The sequence below is a fragment of the Protomyctophum parallelum genome, assembly GCF_964188405.1.
Source record: "Protomyctophum parallelum genome assembly, chromosome: 9".
NCBI classification, from domain to species: Eukaryota; Metazoa; Chordata; class Actinopteri; order Myctophiformes; family Myctophidae; genus Protomyctophum; species Protomyctophum parallelum.
The window spans coordinates 43,573,489-43,593,409 of NC_139706.1; the positions used below are offsets into that span (position 1 = coordinate 43,573,489).

General features: G+C 43.5%; 1 protein-coding gene across 4 annotated transcripts in view; it reads right to left on the minus strand.

Moving 5' to 3' along the window:
* gria4a (glutamate receptor, ionotropic, AMPA 4a) overlaps nucleotides 1–15,300 on the minus strand; it is a 193,328-nt gene extending 178,028 nt beyond the window's left edge. For 2 of the 4 annotated variants that reach the window (XM_083773980.1, XM_083773981.1), the window contains exons 1-2: nucleotides 15,042–15,300; nucleotides 10,272–10,430 (exon numbers count right to left, since the gene is read on the minus strand). In XM_083773980.1, the coding sequence (XP_083630106.1) occupies nucleotides 10,272–10,430; nucleotides 15,042–15,135 (253 nt within the window). In that variant the 5' untranslated portion in view covers nucleotides 15,136–15,300. The remainder of the gene's footprint in view (nucleotides 1–10,271; nucleotides 10,431–15,041) is intronic. The other 2 variants (XM_083773978.1, XM_083773979.1) reach the window with 1 other exon arrangement.
* Nucleotides 15,301–19,921: the final 4,621 nt, after the last annotated feature.

Genomic DNA, 19,921 nt, shown 5'->3' on the forward strand with positions numbered 1-19,921 from the left:
TTCCTCTGTGCGTTAAGTGTGCAGCAGTATCTGGTTTGTCCATAATGTAACCTTCTTTTGATCAGTGTTTTGTAATGTCCATTGTAATGTCCAATGTCCAGAAATGGACACTTTCAAAGAAACTAGAGAAATGGTTGGATGGCACTTACAGTACACCTGCCTTCTAATGAGAGGCCCTTACACCTGCCTTCTAATGAGAGGCACTTACACCTGCCTTCTAATGAGAGGCACTTACACCTGCCTTCTAATGAGAGGCACTTACACCTGCCTTCTAATGAGAGCGCAAAATCTGTCTTGGAAGAGCCACCCATCGACCAATCTAATATACGGCAACCTTCCCTGTGTTTCTTCACTAGTCCGATCCAGAAGAACACAGTTTGCCGGCCACTGCTACAGAGCTCATGACAATGAGGTTATATCTTCCCTTTTTCTCTGGAGTCCTGCCTCAAAGCAGACCAGAGGTAGAAAACTGCCGTTCCCCGATGTCATAAATAATACATTTTAGGATGGACGATATGAAAATCTGCTCTCGTGCCACATCTGGCCCCTTGGGCCTGCTGTACATCAATATCATAAAACAGACGTTGTTGTGACCTGAGTTCAGACTGCCAACAGCATGACAATAGTGCCATGGGACGTACAGTAACTAAGTTAATATCTATTCTTACTGGAGTATTATGTATTTTTGGATACTCATTTCACGGACAAATATTGTACTTTTGACCTCGCTACATTTCCACTACATTTTCTTGCAGTTTCTGGCCCTGTAAGTATGTTTTTTTAAAGGAAGTACTCCAGTACTTTAACTCAAGTACAATTTTGACAGAGCAGCTTTCACTTGTAGTTGAGTAATATTTGACCAGGTGCATCTATACTTTGACTCAGTACTGGAGTTGAGTGTGTGTGTTTGTGCGTGTTTGTGTGTGATGCGTGCGTGCGCATGTGCGCGAGTATTCATGCATGTGTGTGTGTGTGTGTGTGTGTGTGTATATGTGTGTGTGTGTGTGTGTGTGTGTGTGCGTGTGTGTGCGCGTGTGTGCGTGCGAGCGTGTATGTTCGTGTGTGTGTGAGAGAGAAAGAGAGAGATATGAGATACAGCGTGTGCGTGCTTGCGTTCGTGCGTGTGTCTGTGTCAATGATACATAAATGCTATTGATTTGACAATTACCAGCCACTGGCACGATCTGCGAGAGATGATATGTGATCATAGAAGATGATAACGACACTGTTTATCAGCCTCATTGGTAGAAGGATACAGCACAATACACTGTCTATCTCCCTCATTGGTAGAAGGATACAGCACAATACACTGTCTATCTCCCTCATTGGTAGAAGGATACAGCACAATACACTGTCTATCTCCCTCATTGGTAGAAGGATACAGCACAATACACTGTCTATCTCCCTCATTGGTAGAAGGATACAGCACAATACACTGTCTATCTCCCTCATTGGTAGAAGGATACAGCACAATACACTGTCTATCTCCCTCATTGGTAGAAGGATACAGCACAATACTGTCTATCTCCCTCATTGGTAGAAGGATACAGCACAATACACTGTCTATCTCCGTCATTGGTAGAAGGATACAGCACAATACACTGTCTATCTCCCTCATTGGTAGAAGGATACAGCACAATACACTGTCTATCTCCCTCATTGGTAGAAGGATACAGCACAATACACTACACACTAGGACAGGAGGGGTCTTCAACGATTATTTCATTTTAGTCATATTTTAGTCATCTCAAAGTTGTAGTTTAACTTTTACTGTAGATGTAGTCGACTACAAAATTATGATATTTAGTCGACTAAATCTACAGTTGATGTTGTCGACAATTTTTGGTGGGCCTTGATGGCGTCGTAATGACCGATTGATGGTGTCGTAAAATAGCCGATCTACAAACTCACAACGTGTTGCAGCGTGACACGTTGTGAGCTTGTAGATCGTTTGTTGCAGCAACTGAGAACAACCAAACCAAATTACCCCACTCCACTAGTCCCTCTCTAACATTTTTGTCATTTTTGTCTCCACCAGGCCGAAGGCCTAGGGGGAGAGTATGTTTTGCACTCCGTCCGTCCGTGTGTCCGTCCGTGTGTCCGTCCGTCCGTGAGGAGCTAATCTCGGCCACCGTTAACCCGGTCCATGCCACATTTTGCACACACACTCCCTGGATGCCAACGATGAACCTCTGCCCCAAACTTTCCAGAACGGCCTGTTATAGCGCCACCAGGAGGCCGCTTTGTGCAAAACAAGTTTTTGCACAGTACACCTACAGATTTTGTCCAAACATCACGCAAATTGGTACACAGTCTCTCTAGAGCCATTCAACGAAACGGGTCTTTCAGATTTCTCAGACTCCATCCTGATTGGTTAAGATTGGCTTCCAAAGTTCACAGGAGTGCTCAGTTTCAAACAAAATGCTGCAAATCATGAACGCATCGCATGATTTCCTTGAAATTGTGCACCCACATTCCCACTAGGCCGAGGACGAAATGCCACATGAACAATTTCAACTCAGCCTCAAGGTGGCGCTATAACTGGCCGAAAAGTGTTTTTACCTCTAACTGCACGAATATGTGGATCACTTTGTATGCCAACTCCCTAGAGGCCAAGGAAAAACCTTTGTCTGGAATTTTTCACATCTGCTCTTTATAGCGCCACCAGGAGGCCCACATATGTAAAACACATTTTCTATTATTACTCCTTCAGATTTTATCCAAATTTCACGCAAATCGGTACACATGATCTCCATAGTCATGTGATCAACACAGGTTTGTTTGATTTGTCATATTCCATCCTGATTGGCCACGATTGGCTCCTACAGTTTTCAGGAGTAGCAAATGGCCACAACTCCTCACGAGTCAACGCAGCGTCCGATTGCGATGAAACTGTGCACGCATATTCCCACTAGGCTGAGGAAGAATCCTGGTGGAGACCTGTGCCGATTGGCACTTTATCTAGTTTAATTTTCTTTTTCTTTTCTTTTCTTTTTCTGTGAAAAAGACTACTAGGTTTAGTCAACAAAATGAACACTGCTTAACTCTTTTTTGCCATCTCCGCACACATATCCATACCCCTCACCAATGGGACGACCTTATATGCCAACTCGTATATATCCGAACCCCCCGCCTATGGGACATTATAAGTCCATATACTGTATAGCCGCTGAAATACTAAAATATCTAAAACACATAATACCCATAACAACCCCAGGAAAGTGTTTCTTGTCTCCCAAACATCATTAAAATAAGATCTGGTTGCAAAAGGGGTGAAGTGTCCCTTTAAGATCAAATAGCTGGGGCTGGGAGTCCTTCATGTGACACTGTTTGAGAACCACTGCACTTTATGAACACAGCAGGAACAGGAAGACCTTTTGTTTATGGTTTATTATCGTGCATTTATGTTTTTTTACGATCTGTTTACGTGGGATTAAAGGCTGCCAAGGTCACAGACACACAGATTCCCACATTGTCATTCTGTTCGGAGTGCCGACTCACCGACCTGAGTCACAGTTTAATAGGAGATCTGTCTGTCTCGACGCCAGAGGCGTCAAGACAAAGAGAGAGAGAGAGAGAGAGAGAGAGAGAGAGAGAGAGAGAGAGAGAGAGAGAGAGAGAGCGTACGACAGAGAGACAGAGAGCTGTGCTTGTTACGTAGCCTGCGGATGGATGGAGGCTGAACCATCACAGTGAGTAGACAGTTCACATAACTTCACACACAAGAGCTTAACCCCCAAACAATATTCACAAACAGTGCATATAGCTTCTGGTAGGCTCAATAAGATACGTTTTACTTTCTGTCTCCCATCAGCCTTTATGTAGCCTCTGGATGTCCACATAGACATAGGTCATCTAATCACTCAGCCCACCCATCTTAACCACTTAACTTGAAGCTAGTGCGTTCTCAGGGCATTTTTATATTAACGATCAATCCAATGGAATCAGGTTTTCACACATAGAGCAGTGGTTCCCAAACTTTTTAGCCTGTGACCCAAATAAGATAAATTTGTCTCCCCTGAAAATAGCATATCTACAAGCTCACAATGTTTCGCGCCGCGTTGTTGTGAGCTTGTAGATTGGCTATTTTCACTACTATTTAAAAATTAGCTTTCTAATTTATGGAATTTCTTAGATTTTTCTAGTATTTCTTCATGACATTACTGAAAAGCAGAGAGACATACTGCTTCAGTTGATATACTGTGAAGCATACATGCAGTAGGCGGCACTGCTTCCCCACAAAATGTGATATTTACTACAAACCAACTTGCGTGAAAATCGGTTGAGAATTCAGTGAGTTTTGATGATTTTTATATTGGACCACCTGCGTCAATAGTTATGCATGCATTATGGGTTTTCATGATTTTAATGATGGGGAGACCTCCTGCTTCAATAGACATCATGGGTGGCATACATACAGTAGCACACATCAGGAGGCACGTCTTGCCTCACTAAATATGGCGGATGACACATGGCTCCAATGAGCCTATGAATATGAACCAATGAATCTACCTTTATATACCAATGGTAATAAAGTCTGTGAGGAGGATTGACTCTGTCTGACTTATCACTGACCTTTTTTATTTTCTGGCTGACATTGTTAGAAGCCACGATGATCTCTACCGGGGGAATAAATTGTCAGAATCCATTTGACGTGTAAAAAGAGGTAATGGGTCTCTATTACTTGATCATATCCAAGACCTTTTCTTCTTCCAAAGCAGCGCTCTGGAGGGGGTCACTGGTGTAGGCGTTTGTTTATGTCCTTCTAGCGCTTCAAGATAATGCTGCTTTTTTCTAATTATGTTTGGAACACAAATCTTGGGAGTCCTTGACACGCAATGTAAATGGTTAAATTGGTTAAATTATATAGTGCCTTTATCAAAGGCATTTTACACTTTAACGTGTTGTAAGCTTGAAGTTTGGCTATTTTAAGAGATTTGATTCATCTTTGTTTTACCTTTTTTTTTAAGATTTATTTAATGATAATGCAAACATCATCATTCAAAACAACGAATTACAGAATCATGATTTTCAAAAACAAACCCCCACCCCAACCCCAGAAAGGTAAACTACACAGCTTTGAGAGTGCATCACGTGCTGTGCAATTCAGGTCCGGTTTAGTAAGAACAGTGGGTGGTAATTAGTGATAAATGAGACACAGAAACAAGATACAAAAGGATGCTGCTTTTTCTACTGTGTTTCAATGAAAACACTCAACAACACAAACAGTCCAATATGACCTAGACCTCGAATGTGAAAGGGTGAAATTGTGAATCACTATTCACACAAACGCACGCCCACACGCACGCATGTGCACACGCACACACAAAGTAAACTTGATCAACAACAAGAGCAGACTCGTGCATGAGCTTGCACGCACGCGCTCACACGCACACACACACACACACACACACACACACACACACACACACACACACACACACACACACACACACACACACACACACACACACACACACACAGTCTCTCACCAAGAGGCAGATGAGTAATAGAATTAAACAGAGCACAAGCTGCAGAGGTTGACAAAATAAGACACTGTTCAACCTTGTATGACCCCTGCGCGCGCGCACGTACGCATGCAAACACATACGCACACATGCATGCACACGCACACGCACACACACACACACACACACACACACACACACACACACACACACACACACACACACACACACACACACACACACACACACTCACACACACACACACGCAGGGTTGGGATTCGGAACATAAGGAACCGGATCCAACCGTTTCTGGAACCCGTTCTATCACTGTCAGAGCTGGTAAGTGGAGTTCACATCTGCTAATATATAGGTGGTTCTCAAACTTTCTAATTCCATTCTTACATTCTCAAAGTTACAGACCTGCCCATTTGGGTTCATTTGGAACTCCCCAAATAGAAGAATATGTACGCAATACTGTATGATGAATTAGTGTTTTATCAGGAATTATAACGAAAGCCAAAATTGTATATTTTTAGGAATAGGAATCGTAAGGGAACCATTAAGGACTGGGACCGTTTTCTTTAGAGGGAATCGTTAAAGGGCCACTTCACCCCTTTTGCAACCAGATCTAAATCTAATGACGTTTAGGACACTTTCCTGGGGTTTTTATGTATGCAATATGCGTTTTTAGATATTTTAGTCTTGGTGCCATGTTCAATTGTTCATGTCCAAAGTCTGTCATGAGTTTGTCTCACTTCCTTCCTAAACTACAAGTCACACCTCCAAGTGCCTCAAAGCATTATGGTCATTGTAGGAATTCAGCAATCCAGTCAAACCCTAGACACAGACTTTAGAACTTTTCTGGCCATAGGGTGCAAATTTCAAATTGTGCTACTGTTATCTACTACAAATACTATTTTTGCCGGGGGAATTCTTCAAAATAAAGGCGCTAGAGTGCCAGCAGATATGGCAGATTTTACTCTGAAAAGCCCCGCCTATACCCGCCCAAAACAGGAGGCATAATCTTCCGTTCTTACCTCATGCTGGTACACCTAAAGTCTTTCTAGAAGCGTTTATATTCCAAACGAAATGCTTTCTGAAGTCAGAAATGAAGACAGAACATTGTCCTTTTGGTCAAAACCCAGTGGCGTGCACAGATAGACACTAGGGGGTGCTAAAGCACCCCCTGCCCTTTTCCCTCTGGATAAAATGTGCCCATTTGAAAAAGAAAAGAAAAGAAAAAATAATATATATATATATATTTTCTTTATATATATATTTTTTTTTACAGTGTACAGTACTGTACAGTATGTGGACCATGGTGACATTGATTCATTCTTGATAAAAAAGCTTCTAATATATTATTTATGCCCCAAAATCTATAAATCTCACACTATTAAGGCAACCGGACGGTTCCACGCGCTGCACAAGGTGCCCTTTTTTCACTTGAGCACCTGGCCCTCTAAATGTCTGTGCACGCCACTGTCAAAACCCTAGATTTAGAGTTATGAGCCATTGATTTTAATCGGGCAAGCAAATAAGGAAGTGGTTTCACAAGGTTTCACAATGAGCTTTGCAAACTTTTTTTTTTTTGCATAATGACATGCTGCCCAAAATGCAGCCGTCAGGCTGTGTGTTTGACAGGCAGCCAGTGAGTCTAGCAGCTGCATTGTGAACGTAACATGACTGACTGACTGACTCACATGTAATGAGGTCCATGTCTGCTGCTTACACAACATACTGCGCTGCTTAATTAACTCTTGTCCGGCTCTCGAATCCCGCAGGCAGGATTTCATCAACGCATGAGGGTTCAGCCAGGCAAACGCCATGCACCGCACAAACACAGTAGGCGTATATAACCCATTCTGACCTGAGATCAGATTCACACGAGGTTTCCACTGGACACACACTGGGTCTGATTAACCCATTCTGAACTGAGATCAGATTCGATTTTTCAAAAAATAGCAGACCTACAAGCTCGTATCGCGCCACTCGGTGGCGCGATATGAGCTTGTAGATCTGCTATTTTTCAATAGATAAAGCATAACATGATGCCAACACCAAAATGTGTGCCCGATCAGAATGGGATAAAGCAGTGGTTCTCATATAGCCGAATAGAAAATCAAGATTGTTTGTGGCCCAATAACACAAGATATGAGAGCTGCATGTTAGTATGTTAATGGTGGAGGGCACTATTGTACAGTTTACCATGCAGTTCTCCTGCTGTTGAAACAGCATGCTTTGACAATACATACGTATGCCCTGGGATTCAAACCTCCTATATGTGGGAGACTAAACACGTATAGGTGTCCTCTCCGACACCAGGGTCTAAATGTCTCAGTGGAAGAGTGTATATGCCTATATTGACAACGTATTATTAAATCAATTATGATTAAATCCTATATGTATTTATTATGCACTGGTGTCAAACCGGCATACTCCCCATCAACTGATATGCCAGTTTCAGGTATTGGAATTGGTATCGGGAGGGAAACAAATGTCACCAGAACATGTCAACCCATTGTAACCACTGCAGATGTGTTAGTTATTAGATTGGTTAAAATACCTGTCATTCATTGAAATAAGTTCCAAATCGCAGTTTTACCACTACTGCTGCAAAGTTCTTCCACAACTAATGTCTGTTTCTTTTCTCAAAGCCGTTGTCAAGCGAGACCACAGGGGAATTTCCTACTCCTATGTCCATTGTGTACATCACAGGTAATGAGGTTCATGTCTGCATCTATAACCCACTTCCGGTGCTTAATTAGGCAATGTTTCGTCCAGTTCACCAATTGCCGTAGGCAAGATTTCATTATGAGGAGGATCAGTAAAGCTGACACCGCAAACACAGTATGACGTGGTAAGGCATGGTAACGACCCCCCCCCACACACACACGCACACGCACACACATGCGCACACACACACACACACACACACACACACACACACACACACACACACACACACACACACACACACACACACACACACACACACACACACACACACACACACACACACACACACACATTTGAATTATTTTATTTGGATCTGCACAAGAGGCGTAATACAATAGACCCAAACACTGATCAGAATTAGGTTATACATTATATGGTCCAACCAGATATAGCTGCTGCACATGCTTAACACACAGAGGGAAAAGAAGAGAAAAATATATATATATAGCACATTGTTGACATACTATTACTTGACACTACTAGACAGGATGTTTTTTTGGTTTTTTAAGCCACCTAGGGATAAATGAAACAACGCCTTCTCCAGACAGACAGACTGCCCATGGTAGCTGAGACAGAACAGTATTTAGCCAGCTTTTTTGCATTTGTTTTTAGCAATCCACCCAATTGCAGACCCCTGAGCACAAGTTTATGGACATGGCCCAGACTTCCAAATACAAGGACAATAAGTTGACAGTTATATCCCAAGGCCATAATACGTTCCACCAGAAGCTGATATTTCATAAGTTTGGATGTAAAACAAGTGTCCATATACAAATCAAATGGGCAGCCTATTTCAAATATAGTTACAGTTTTTCTAATTGCATTGATGAACACAATATCTGGGGTATTTGGAATATTTTGTAGTGAATTGACATGTGTGTCATTGTGATCAAACCAGTCTATTTTTACAGTGCTGTGTTTATACATTCTAGTTGTCCTGTCCTGTACTCCTCTGATCTTGTCTGAGACCAGGTCCACCAGACGGTCATGTCTGGCAATGTACAGTCCTTTATAGTGGCTGCAACCATTTAAGATAAAAACACATCAAAACTGTGTGACAGCTGTCAGTGAACTCTGTGGTGTCTATGTTTGTGGTACCACAATGAACTCCCCACCTGCACGTACACTGAATAATCTATATTGAATCTCTCACCAATCACATTTCCAGGATGAGACACTGCACAAAACGAAATACTCAGTATTAACCACTTAAGCCATTTAGTCCCCTGATTTGCAAATGCACTTGGACCGCTGTTTTCCGTCTACACCAAATCTCAATGCCAAAACATAGGCGATCTACAAGCTCACAACTTGTAAATCAGCTATTTTATTGGCTAATGTTGACCCCCAGAAATATGGATGCTGAGTTCCCAGTGCTAAAATTGAGTCAGAGAGTGTTCAAAAACAAAACCATTTGTTCACTAGACTCTGGGACATAAGGAACAAATGGGATAAATTGGTTACATTTGTAATATTCTCAGTTACAAATGGGATCAATTGCTTAGATTTTCTCAGTCTAAACGGATAGATGGAGACTGAGGATTTGACTGTGTACAGACTACAGAGTGAGGGGAGAGCATGCAGGTAATGAGGCTGGTGTCTTCTATGGCTTCTATGACAAGACTTTGATGCTAAATTAAGAAACATTTTGTCCGGTTCACAAAACCTGAAGGCGGGCTATCAACGTATGAGGATTCAGTCAAGCGAACGCCGTCACGCAAACACAATATGGCAGGGTAAACAAAGTCTCTCACTCTCCCAAACACACACGCACGCGCACACACACACAACACATCAAAACTGGGTGACAGCGAGATAAAGAGTGAGGGAGAGAGAGAGAGAGAGAGAGAGAGAGAGAGAGGAGATTAAAAACAAATTGAAGGGTAGATCCCGGAATAAATTGAACTCCAAATGTGTACACTAGCTTGGTTCTTTCTGACACGCACACGCACACGCACGTGCGCGCAGCGGCACACACACACACACACACACACACACACACACACACACACAGACGCACACACACACACACACACACACACACACACAGACGCAAAGACTCACATGCATTGGTGACAGCAAAGCTGTTGGCAGTCTCAATGTTGTCGACATGTGGGACCAGGTTGAAGGGCGCCTCGGTGGCGTTGGGGCTGGTGTTGTGCAGAAAGATGGCCAGCCGGAATGCTGTGTACTCCTGATCCGTGTTCCTGATGAACAGGCCACCTGGAAGAGGAGGAGCAGGAGCATCTTTATTGTCACATCACAGGTTAATGCTGTGTACTCCTGATCCGTGTTCCTGATGAACAGGCCACCTGGAAGAGGAGGAGCAGGATCATCGTTATTGTCACATCACAGGTTAATGCTGTGTACTCCTGATCCGTGTTCCTGATGAACAGGCCACCTGGAAGAGGAGGAGCAGGATCATCTTTATTGTCACATCACAGGTTAATGCTGTGTACTCCTGATCCGTGTTCCTGATGAACAGGCCACCTGGAAGAGGAGGAGCAGGATCATCTTTATTGTCACATCACAGGTGTCAAGGTGAAATAAATGGTGGGTCTTTTTGCACCCGCTTCATTGTTTTGGTTGTAAAGAGAAAGGAGGAAAAAACAGAAGAAGGGGGAAAAGAAAGAATAAAAAACAAAGAGGTATCTACATATTTATATCAGCTGGTACTGTTTGTGATATTATATCATCTGTCGGGTGAAAACTGAAATGTGTCCAAACATTGCAAAATATAGCAGATCGACAAGCTCAGAATGGGTCACTTCGCGGCGCGTTTTTTTTTTAGCTTGTGGATCTGCCACTTTTGATTATTTTGTTTGACACTGTAGTATATGATCAAGTGGCGGGGCGTTGATTTACGAACCAACACAATACGTTAAAATGTGCAAATAAGAGATCTCTGCCCGACAACAGTGATGTGTACACATGGCATATCCATTCCTAGTACTGTATGTATAGGTTTAGAAATGAGGTGCATGCATGGGCATTGCAGCTGGTATAGCCTACGGTTCATGATATTATGAGTATCAGCGCGTGTCAGACTCAACCACGTAGTCCACAAAGAGGTGACTTTCACATATAATCCACAGGTCCATGGGGATGTAACGTGTATTGGAAGTACTCCATAAAATCCTGTATTCTAAATGAGTGAAAAAAACCTTGAGAATAAGAATTGGCATCAAGTGAAGTCGTCAGCGTAGGGTACTATGTTTTGTAATTCAATTGAAAGTCTACAAAGTAAACTAGAAGCTAAAAATGTCAAGCAATTGCAGTGGAGTAAAAGCTTATTTATTCTGCCTGATAATGTGATGATAGACGGGGCGACGAAGGGATCGTTATTAGCCTGGTTACATGTTGCAACAAGCACTAATTGATGTTTAGTGCAATCCTGCACAAAACAAACATCATCCACACAGACACACACATGCGCGCATGCTTACAGTATGTGCATGTAACGAAGACAAGCATACTATGTTAGGTCTCTAGCGAGAACATAAGAGATGGCCTTTAAAACCCTGCATAATGACATGCGAGAGGAGAGGGGAGGGAGACTGTAGGAGAGAGGAGAGGAGAGGAGAGGAGAGGAGAGGAGAGGAGAGGAGAGGAGAGGAGAGGAGAGGAGAGGAGAGGAGAGGAGAGGAGACATATGCACTTCCTTCGTGTGCCTTTTTTTCTCTCCTCATTAACACCGAAATTGCTCTGCACTGCAAAACCCTGAGCCTTCACGTAACCCTGAGAGTCAAAAGAAATGGACCTCAGGGGTCCATTGTTGCAGTGTGGCTCTTTATCTGCTCATCAATAACTTTGCATGCTATCCTGTGTGCATGAATTTAACCACTTAACCTTCAAGCTCACTGCTCGTAGATTGGCTATTTTTCTGCAAAGAGATTTGGTGTAGAACTGAGGTCTATAGTTTACCAAGTCCAGAGCAGTGCACACCTGGGGTTACGGGAGTCCCATATAGTGGATAGTTTGATATAGATAGCTTCATAATTGGTCAGTACAACTCTGAGAGTGTATACAAATGGAACCACCAACACTGAGGATTTTACAAATAGATTGGGGTCCCAGAGATGATGTGTATCAAATGGGGATCCGTGGCCAAATGCATATCAAAGGTTGAGAATCACTGCATGGTCTACTATAGTCTACTCTGGGTTAGATAGGGTTCTTAATAGGGTGCTTAAATGCATCCTATTTATACAGTATAATCAGAAGGTAAATCCATCAGACATCCATTTACACAGAATGATACAAATCACATGAATGCTGTTGTGGTGTCACAGCATGGCATCTCTCTCTCTCTCTCTTTCTCTCTCTCTCTGTGAAGTTAGAGTCCCCAGCATACAGACATGCTGTCTTGGCATCCATCAACGCTACACTTGTGTGTGTTGCAGCGAAATGCAAATGCATCCTTGAGTGAACTGGAGGGAAGTGGCTGTGTGTGCGCGCGTAATCTGCAGTGCACATGCATATTGCGTACGTGCATTTAGGCCTATGCGTGTGTGTGTGTGTGACTGTGTGTGTGTGTGTGTGTGTGTGTGCGCGCTCGCGCGTGTGCGTGCGTGCGTGTGTGTGTGTGTGTGTGTGTGTGTGTGGCCACTACATTAACACCTGCATGTTAGGCCTCAGCAGAGCACTATACCATTCATTCAATTTCACTCAATTATAATGTGTTCACTTATACACTTAAACCCTCTACCAGGGCCCACCGTCCCCCAAGGGCTCTCGGATCCTTTAGTATTTCTCCTCTACACATAACGGAAACAGCCCATCGACAGCTATGGAAGCCAAATATTCTCCCCCCAGATGCTGAGCACGTACAGTAACCCTTACCTTCTGGCTGATCTACACGCTCACAAGGGGGATGAGGGGCATACATGGGGAAAGCTTCAGTAGGCCTAATGGGATTTGAACTCTGGCTCCATACGGGACTATACCTTTTTGGCAGAGTGTGGGACATGATGGGCCCACCCCAAAGCAGGGACGCTGGGGACCAATATTATAAGGACATATAGGAGAAAAACATTCAGTATAATAAAATATGTGAGACTTGCCCAACGCCTGCATGCATGGCGGCTGTGTGTGTATGGGGGCTGTGTGTGTATGGGGGCTGTGTGTGTATGGGGGCTGTGTGTATGGGGGCTGTGTGTGTATGGGGGCTGTGTGTGTATGGGGGCTGTGTGTATGGGGGCTGTGTGTGTGTATGGGGGCTGTGTGTGTGTATGGGGGCTGTGTGTGTATGGGGGCTGTGTGTGTGGGGGCTGTGTGTGTATGGGGGCTGTGTGTGTATGGGGGCTGCGTGTATGGGGGCTGTGTGTATGGGGGCTGTGTGTGTATGGGGGCTGTGTGTGTATGGGGGCTGTGTGTGTATGGGGGCTGTGTGTGTATGGGGGCTGTGTGTGTATGCAGGGCTGTGTGTATAATGTGTATGGGGGCTGTGTGTGTATGCAGGGCTGTGTGTGTAATGTGTGTGGGGGCTGTGTGTGTATGGGGGTTGTGTGTATGGGGGCTGTGTGTGTATGGGGGCTGTGTGTGTATGCAGGGCCTTCCAGTGCGCCGAGTATTTAGCACGTTAACTTTATTGGCAGCTGTATGGAAGCCGGAGTCAGAATCTCATTATGGAAGCTCTCCCCAGTGCACCCACCACCTCCCCCCCTCCCCCCCCCCCCTCTCTCTCTCTCTCTCTCTCTCTCACACACACACACACACACACACACACAAGGGAGAGTGATGCAGTGAATACATTAACCACAACAGCACTTCTGAACATACCAGAGGTATTTGACACACTAACACACAGTCAGAGCTGTGCTGTTTATCATCATCAGACTGCAAGTGAATGACATGAGAGAGAGAGAGAGAGAGAGAGAGAGTGAGAGAGAGAGAGAGAGAGGGGGGGGGGGGGGGGGGTTAAGCACCAGTCACGTATACTGGTCTGCTATAACTTTATCTCGGAATCTGGACCGATTAGGCTGTAGCCTATACGCGATTCACCGGTACCCTGTGCACTGACTGACACGAGGGATAACGACGGAATGAAAGGCAGAGAGAGAGAGAGAGAGAGAGAGAGAGAGAGAGAGAGAGAGAGAGAGAGAGAGAGAATACTGCAGTGTCTAAACAGTGAGCGCGGACTGGAAGGAAGGGGTAACGAATTGCGCGCAGGGCGGGCGACAGCTAAAAAGCGCAAAATAGCTAAAACGTCGGACAGAGAAGGGGGAGAGCGAGGACAGACACACAAACAGACAGAAAGTTGGCATCGATTTGTAAAACGATATATTCGAGAGTGACATAATCGAGCTCGTCATTGACGGGATGGGAAGAGCTGTTTCTATACAGTCGGCGCAAAACAGCCTCTCGTTGAGAAAAGGAGCGGAGCGCTTCTCTCCCCCCTGGGAGACGTCTGTCTTGCTTCGGTCCGGTTCAGTCAGTGTGTCAATAATGTGTTATAGCAGCCATCATCTTGTGTTTTTTTCACATGCGTAAAACACTGAAAAAGGATCATTCAGTGTTTTATTGGTGCGTAAATCATGCGTCTTAACCACTAGAAAGCCCTGTGTTATATACTCTCCGGATGTTCGAAAAGGCTTTGTGAGCTTGTATGTCCCCTTTTTCCATTAATACATGTTGAAAAATGTCGAAATATGTATGATATAGATTGTTTTTGTCCAATATAGAGACGTCAGGGTGAAAGTGGTTAACATCCATGTGCATCATGGGCTCGTCTTCTTCTGCTTGCGAGATGCCAGTGTGTGTGTTTCATTTTTTTACAATAAAAATCAAAACAAAAGAAAAACTATAAAAGAAATGTTAAATCTTTCAACTCACCAATCTGCACCGAACTGGGGAAAGCCCCCGTCGCCAGCGCCCAATGAAGGGCGGAATACACCCCGAGAAAGTGCCAAGAAAAAATAATCCTCATCTTCTTTCCCTGTCCAAAACCCCCTCAGAAACTGTTGAGAGACATCGAGAGAGAAAGCGAGAGACGGGGAGACAGAGAGGAGAGACAGAGAGGGGGAGAGTGGAGAGGGACAGAGAGAAAAGAGGAGGAAAAAAATAGAGAAAAGGAGAAAAAGAGAAAAAAGGTTTTCCCCGTTTTCAGCAATATTTATTCCATGGTGGGGTTGATCCGTTTCTTCTCCTTGCAGTGTCCGCTCTAATAGAGCTCTCGCCCCGGAGCACATGCGATATGAGAGAGGAGGAGGAGAGAAAGAGAAAGAGAGGGGGATATAGGAGAGGGAGAGTGGGGGAAACTCGCTATAGATTGGTAAGAGCCTGCATGAAGAGATTGGACATTCCCTTTCTCGCAACTGGAAACTAAACTATACAATGAATGAAAAGCATGTTTCATCATATAAGTATATGTTTTACATTATACATTAATTACAGTGCGGCTCTGTGTGTGTTTGTGCCATTAACCCAACCCTATATATATATATATATAGGTCTATATTGACTGGGGTACCCCAGGCCTATAGCCCCCCAGACAAAAAAACTTGTGTTGTGAGCTTGTAGACCACATCTTCCTCCAAGAAGATGTGTTTATATCACCAAATGGAGCGCTATACTGTAAGAGTGTATGCAAATGGACCCAGGTCTGTATAACTCTGAGAGTGTACAAAATAAATGGAACCAAATGGACCCTTATACATGAAGAGTTCACAGTGTATATAAGGAGAGGGTCCAAGAGATTATAATGCTATCAAATGGGACTGCGTGGTCCTTGAAATAAAAAAAAGTATTGTAGGTTCTCAAAGTGGGGTCCCCTATAGGGAACCCACTTGTGAATGTAAAGGATGACTATATAATGGAAGCCATGATTGTTCTTCTCGCATTAATAAAAAAAATACATTTCAATTTTGAAATAGGCCTATTCCCAAAAATCTGCCAAATGATCGCTGGTCACTGCATGGTATAGCCTATAGGCCAGGGGTATACTCAACTGGCGGACCGCGGTCCGCGACCGGACCACGGTCCGCGACCGGACCGCGGACCACCTCTTTATAAGTTAATAATATAAATAACATCAGATGGTACATTTCTCATGTGAAATTGCTGGAAAGGCCCCCAAAATGTCCCCCAAGGGCCTCCAAAATTCTGGCGCGCGCTGTGCGCGTGCGCAGTGTGGCCTGCCAGGGCGTATAACTTTCGGCCTGATTTGGAGTTCCACTCCGGGCCTGCACTCTGCACCCCATTATTGGTTGGGTGGAAGGGGATCTGATTTGTATAAGCTTGGCTTGACCATACTAAACGGGCATAGAGCCCCGCTCTCCGAAGGACGCCGCGCATGGGACCGGACCTCGGTCTTATTAAAAAAGAAATTGTGGACCTTCATCATTTGTAGTTGAGGACCCCTGGCCTAGGCTATAGTGGTTTTGTGAACTGTCCACAGCCCTCCTATATGAGACCAAGTAGCCTAGATACAAACAATTACCATTTTACTATAATGGTATAATGGTATATAGGACCAATTATATGAAGAGGTTGAAAATGGGTGAAGTTGTCCTTTTACACTTTACTGTATTTATATCGGCTATGTCATCCCAGAATGTAACTTTACTGTATTTATATCAGCTATACGTCATCCCCAAATGTAACTTTGCTGTATTTATATCAACTACGTCATCCCCGAATGTAACTTTACTGTATTTATATCAACTACGTCATCCCCGAATGTAACTTTACCATATTTATACGTCATCGCCGAATGTAACTTTACTGTATTTATATCAGCTACGTCATCCCCGAATGTAACTTTACTGTATTTATATCAGCTACGTCATCCCCGAATGTAACTTTACTGTATTTATATCAGCTACGTCATCCCCGAATGTAACTTTACTGTATTTATATCAGCTACGTCATCCCCGAATGTAACTTTACTGTATTTATATCAGCTACGTCATCCCCGAATGTAACTTTACTGTATTTATATCAACTACGTCATCCCCGAATGTAACTTTACCATATTTATACGTCATCGCCGAATGTAACTTTACTGTATTTATATCGGCTACGTCATCCCCGAATGTAACTTTACTGTATTTATATCGGCTACGTCATCGCATAATGTAACTTTACTGTATTTATATCAGCTACGTCATCGCCGAATGTAGGCTATAGAACACTATAAACATCTGTTTTGTCATCACTATACTCGGGTATATTTTACCCAATATTCCATTACATTTTTTATAAAAACACATATATTGAAGTAGGCCTACAGCATTACATGGCAACTTGAGGTCCACTTCTTGTATATTTCATCATGACTTTTTATGAAAACACGAAAAATAGAAAAACAGTAAACACCATTAACAATAAAGAGACAATGACATAATGAGGGACAATATGACGTACATTTTCCCTTCATTGTCAATGGCGTTTTTAAAACAAACAATAAACCTGTAAAAAAAAATGGACCAGGGAACTTCTCCTTTTTGGTCCACTCATTCCTGGGACATGTGAGAAAGGTCCAGTGAGTGGGTGTTTTCTCTAACAAGGGGGAACTTTGCAGAACACCTGCTTGTAGAAAAAGAAAATCACACCGTGTGTGTGAGGGGCGCTCTTATCATTATACATCATACATCTTATAAACAACTGAATTTCTGTGATTGGTATATAGCCGATTTGCTTGTGTGGTGACAAAAGCTGTATATATAGGAGGCCCCTCAAAAATCACACCCATGTGAAGTGAGGGGCGCTCTTATCATACATCATCTCATTCTGACCGATCACAATCTGCATCCTCACTTTCGTCTTCAATGTTTGGTGTTTACACAATGTTTGCTGTGTGTTTACACAAACACTAAAAGATGGCCATTCAAAGTAAATGGCATTCAATGTTTGTGTTTACACAAACCCTCAAAGCCATAATATGTCCATCATGGCTATATTCCTATATTATAGGAAAAACAGGGATGTGGGCTTGGGCAGAGAAACATACCTTCTATGATGTCACTGATAGCCAGGATAGCTATACTGAAAGAAAGACCCACCCACCTCAGACATCAGCAACATTATGAAAATCCCGGGTGAAAATTGCCTGCATGTATTTAGTGTTCTAGGGTTAATATAAGTAGCAAGCCCATGATGTGCTCGGCAAAACAAGCTGCGGTGTGTCCCCGTCCCCCGAACAGATCATCCAGCAGCAGCATAGCAGCATCATCAATAACACCGGCGGGCTGCTGCACGTGCAGCTGCGACGGGACGATGCATGGAAAGACCCCCCCTCCCCATTCAACACCCCCCTATGGGGCGACAAATCGTTATCTCCCCCTGTCATCATAACCCCATGAGGCGAAACATCTGGCTACGAAAACTACACAGAGAGGGAGGGAGATTATAAATGAGAGAGAAAGAGAGAGAGAGAGATGTCTTAAGAGAACGCATTATAATTTAGCCTAAACGACGACAGAAGGATGGATGCAGATTTGAGAGAGAGAGAGAGAGAGAGAGAGAGAGAGAGAGAGAGCGCTCTGCTGCATCTTGTCCCATTCATTCATAATGGTTGGATGTGCCGCTTCATGCTGTGGCAGGCAGACGGTGTGCGTTCCGCGTGCACAGCGGTGTGCGGGCGGTGGGGGCAGAGCGGTGTAATTTTTCAGACAGCAAAACCAAAGGGATGCATCACGGTGTGTCCACTGGATGATTGCACAGTCTAGCTAGCGGACCTGTGTGTGTTTCTGACTGTGTAAGCTGGAAGATGTCCATGCAGCGGCATGCAGTCAAGATGGAACTACTATAGGCTACTATACTGTCATGGATGTAGTCAGAGTAACAATGTTAAACAAGACTAGATGTTAAGTATTTAATAAAGAATAAGGCAAATCTTACACTGAAGTAGTAGGCAGGAATTAGGCAATTGCAAAATGACAATGTAGTCAAAACAGGAATCCAGGGACAAGCAACCATGACAACTATGAACTGACAAAGAGTCCAGTTTTATAGGAGCAGGTTGATTGGCAAAGTGTTCACAGGTTGGCTGACGAGGGAGTTGAAGACAGGTGTGTAAATGGGACTGCAGTGTGGCGGAAATGAATGTGGGAGTGGCCGTGGTTGAGTCACAGACTGAGGGAGAGAGAGAGAGACTGTGACACTATACTACTGCTACACTACTACTATACTATACTATACTATACTATACTATACTATACTATACTATACTACTACTACTACTACTAACTACTTGTAACGGACCCAGAGTGGAAAGCTTTTGATTTGAAAGGTCTTCCGGAGACACAGGAAGCTCGCTAACCTACTGGGACCAAATGACTATATTAATAGTCATATATAGTCAATAATAGTATATTAATTAATAGTAGCAAAAGCCACGTGGCCGTGGAGGCCGTGCAGCAACACGTTTCTCGTGTTTAGAGCTTTACCACAGTGTGCGAAACACGAGAAACACAATATGCTATTAATACAATTATGTATTTCTATTAATATATTTGTTTCCTTTATGTATTTTTATGTCTTTATAAACGATTGTAAAACATAGATTGGTTACATAACCAACAACAGCCAATTAGCTGCTACAAACGTTATGCAAAGCTCGGCCAATCACTGCGGAAGTTAAATTTGATTGTTCGATTACTCCGGAGGGGGAAAAAAGTGTCACAATAACAATAGTCTGGTTCCCCTTTGGGCAACCACACTAATAATAATATAGAGTGGGGAAACATGCAAATTCCAAATTTCTCTGACTA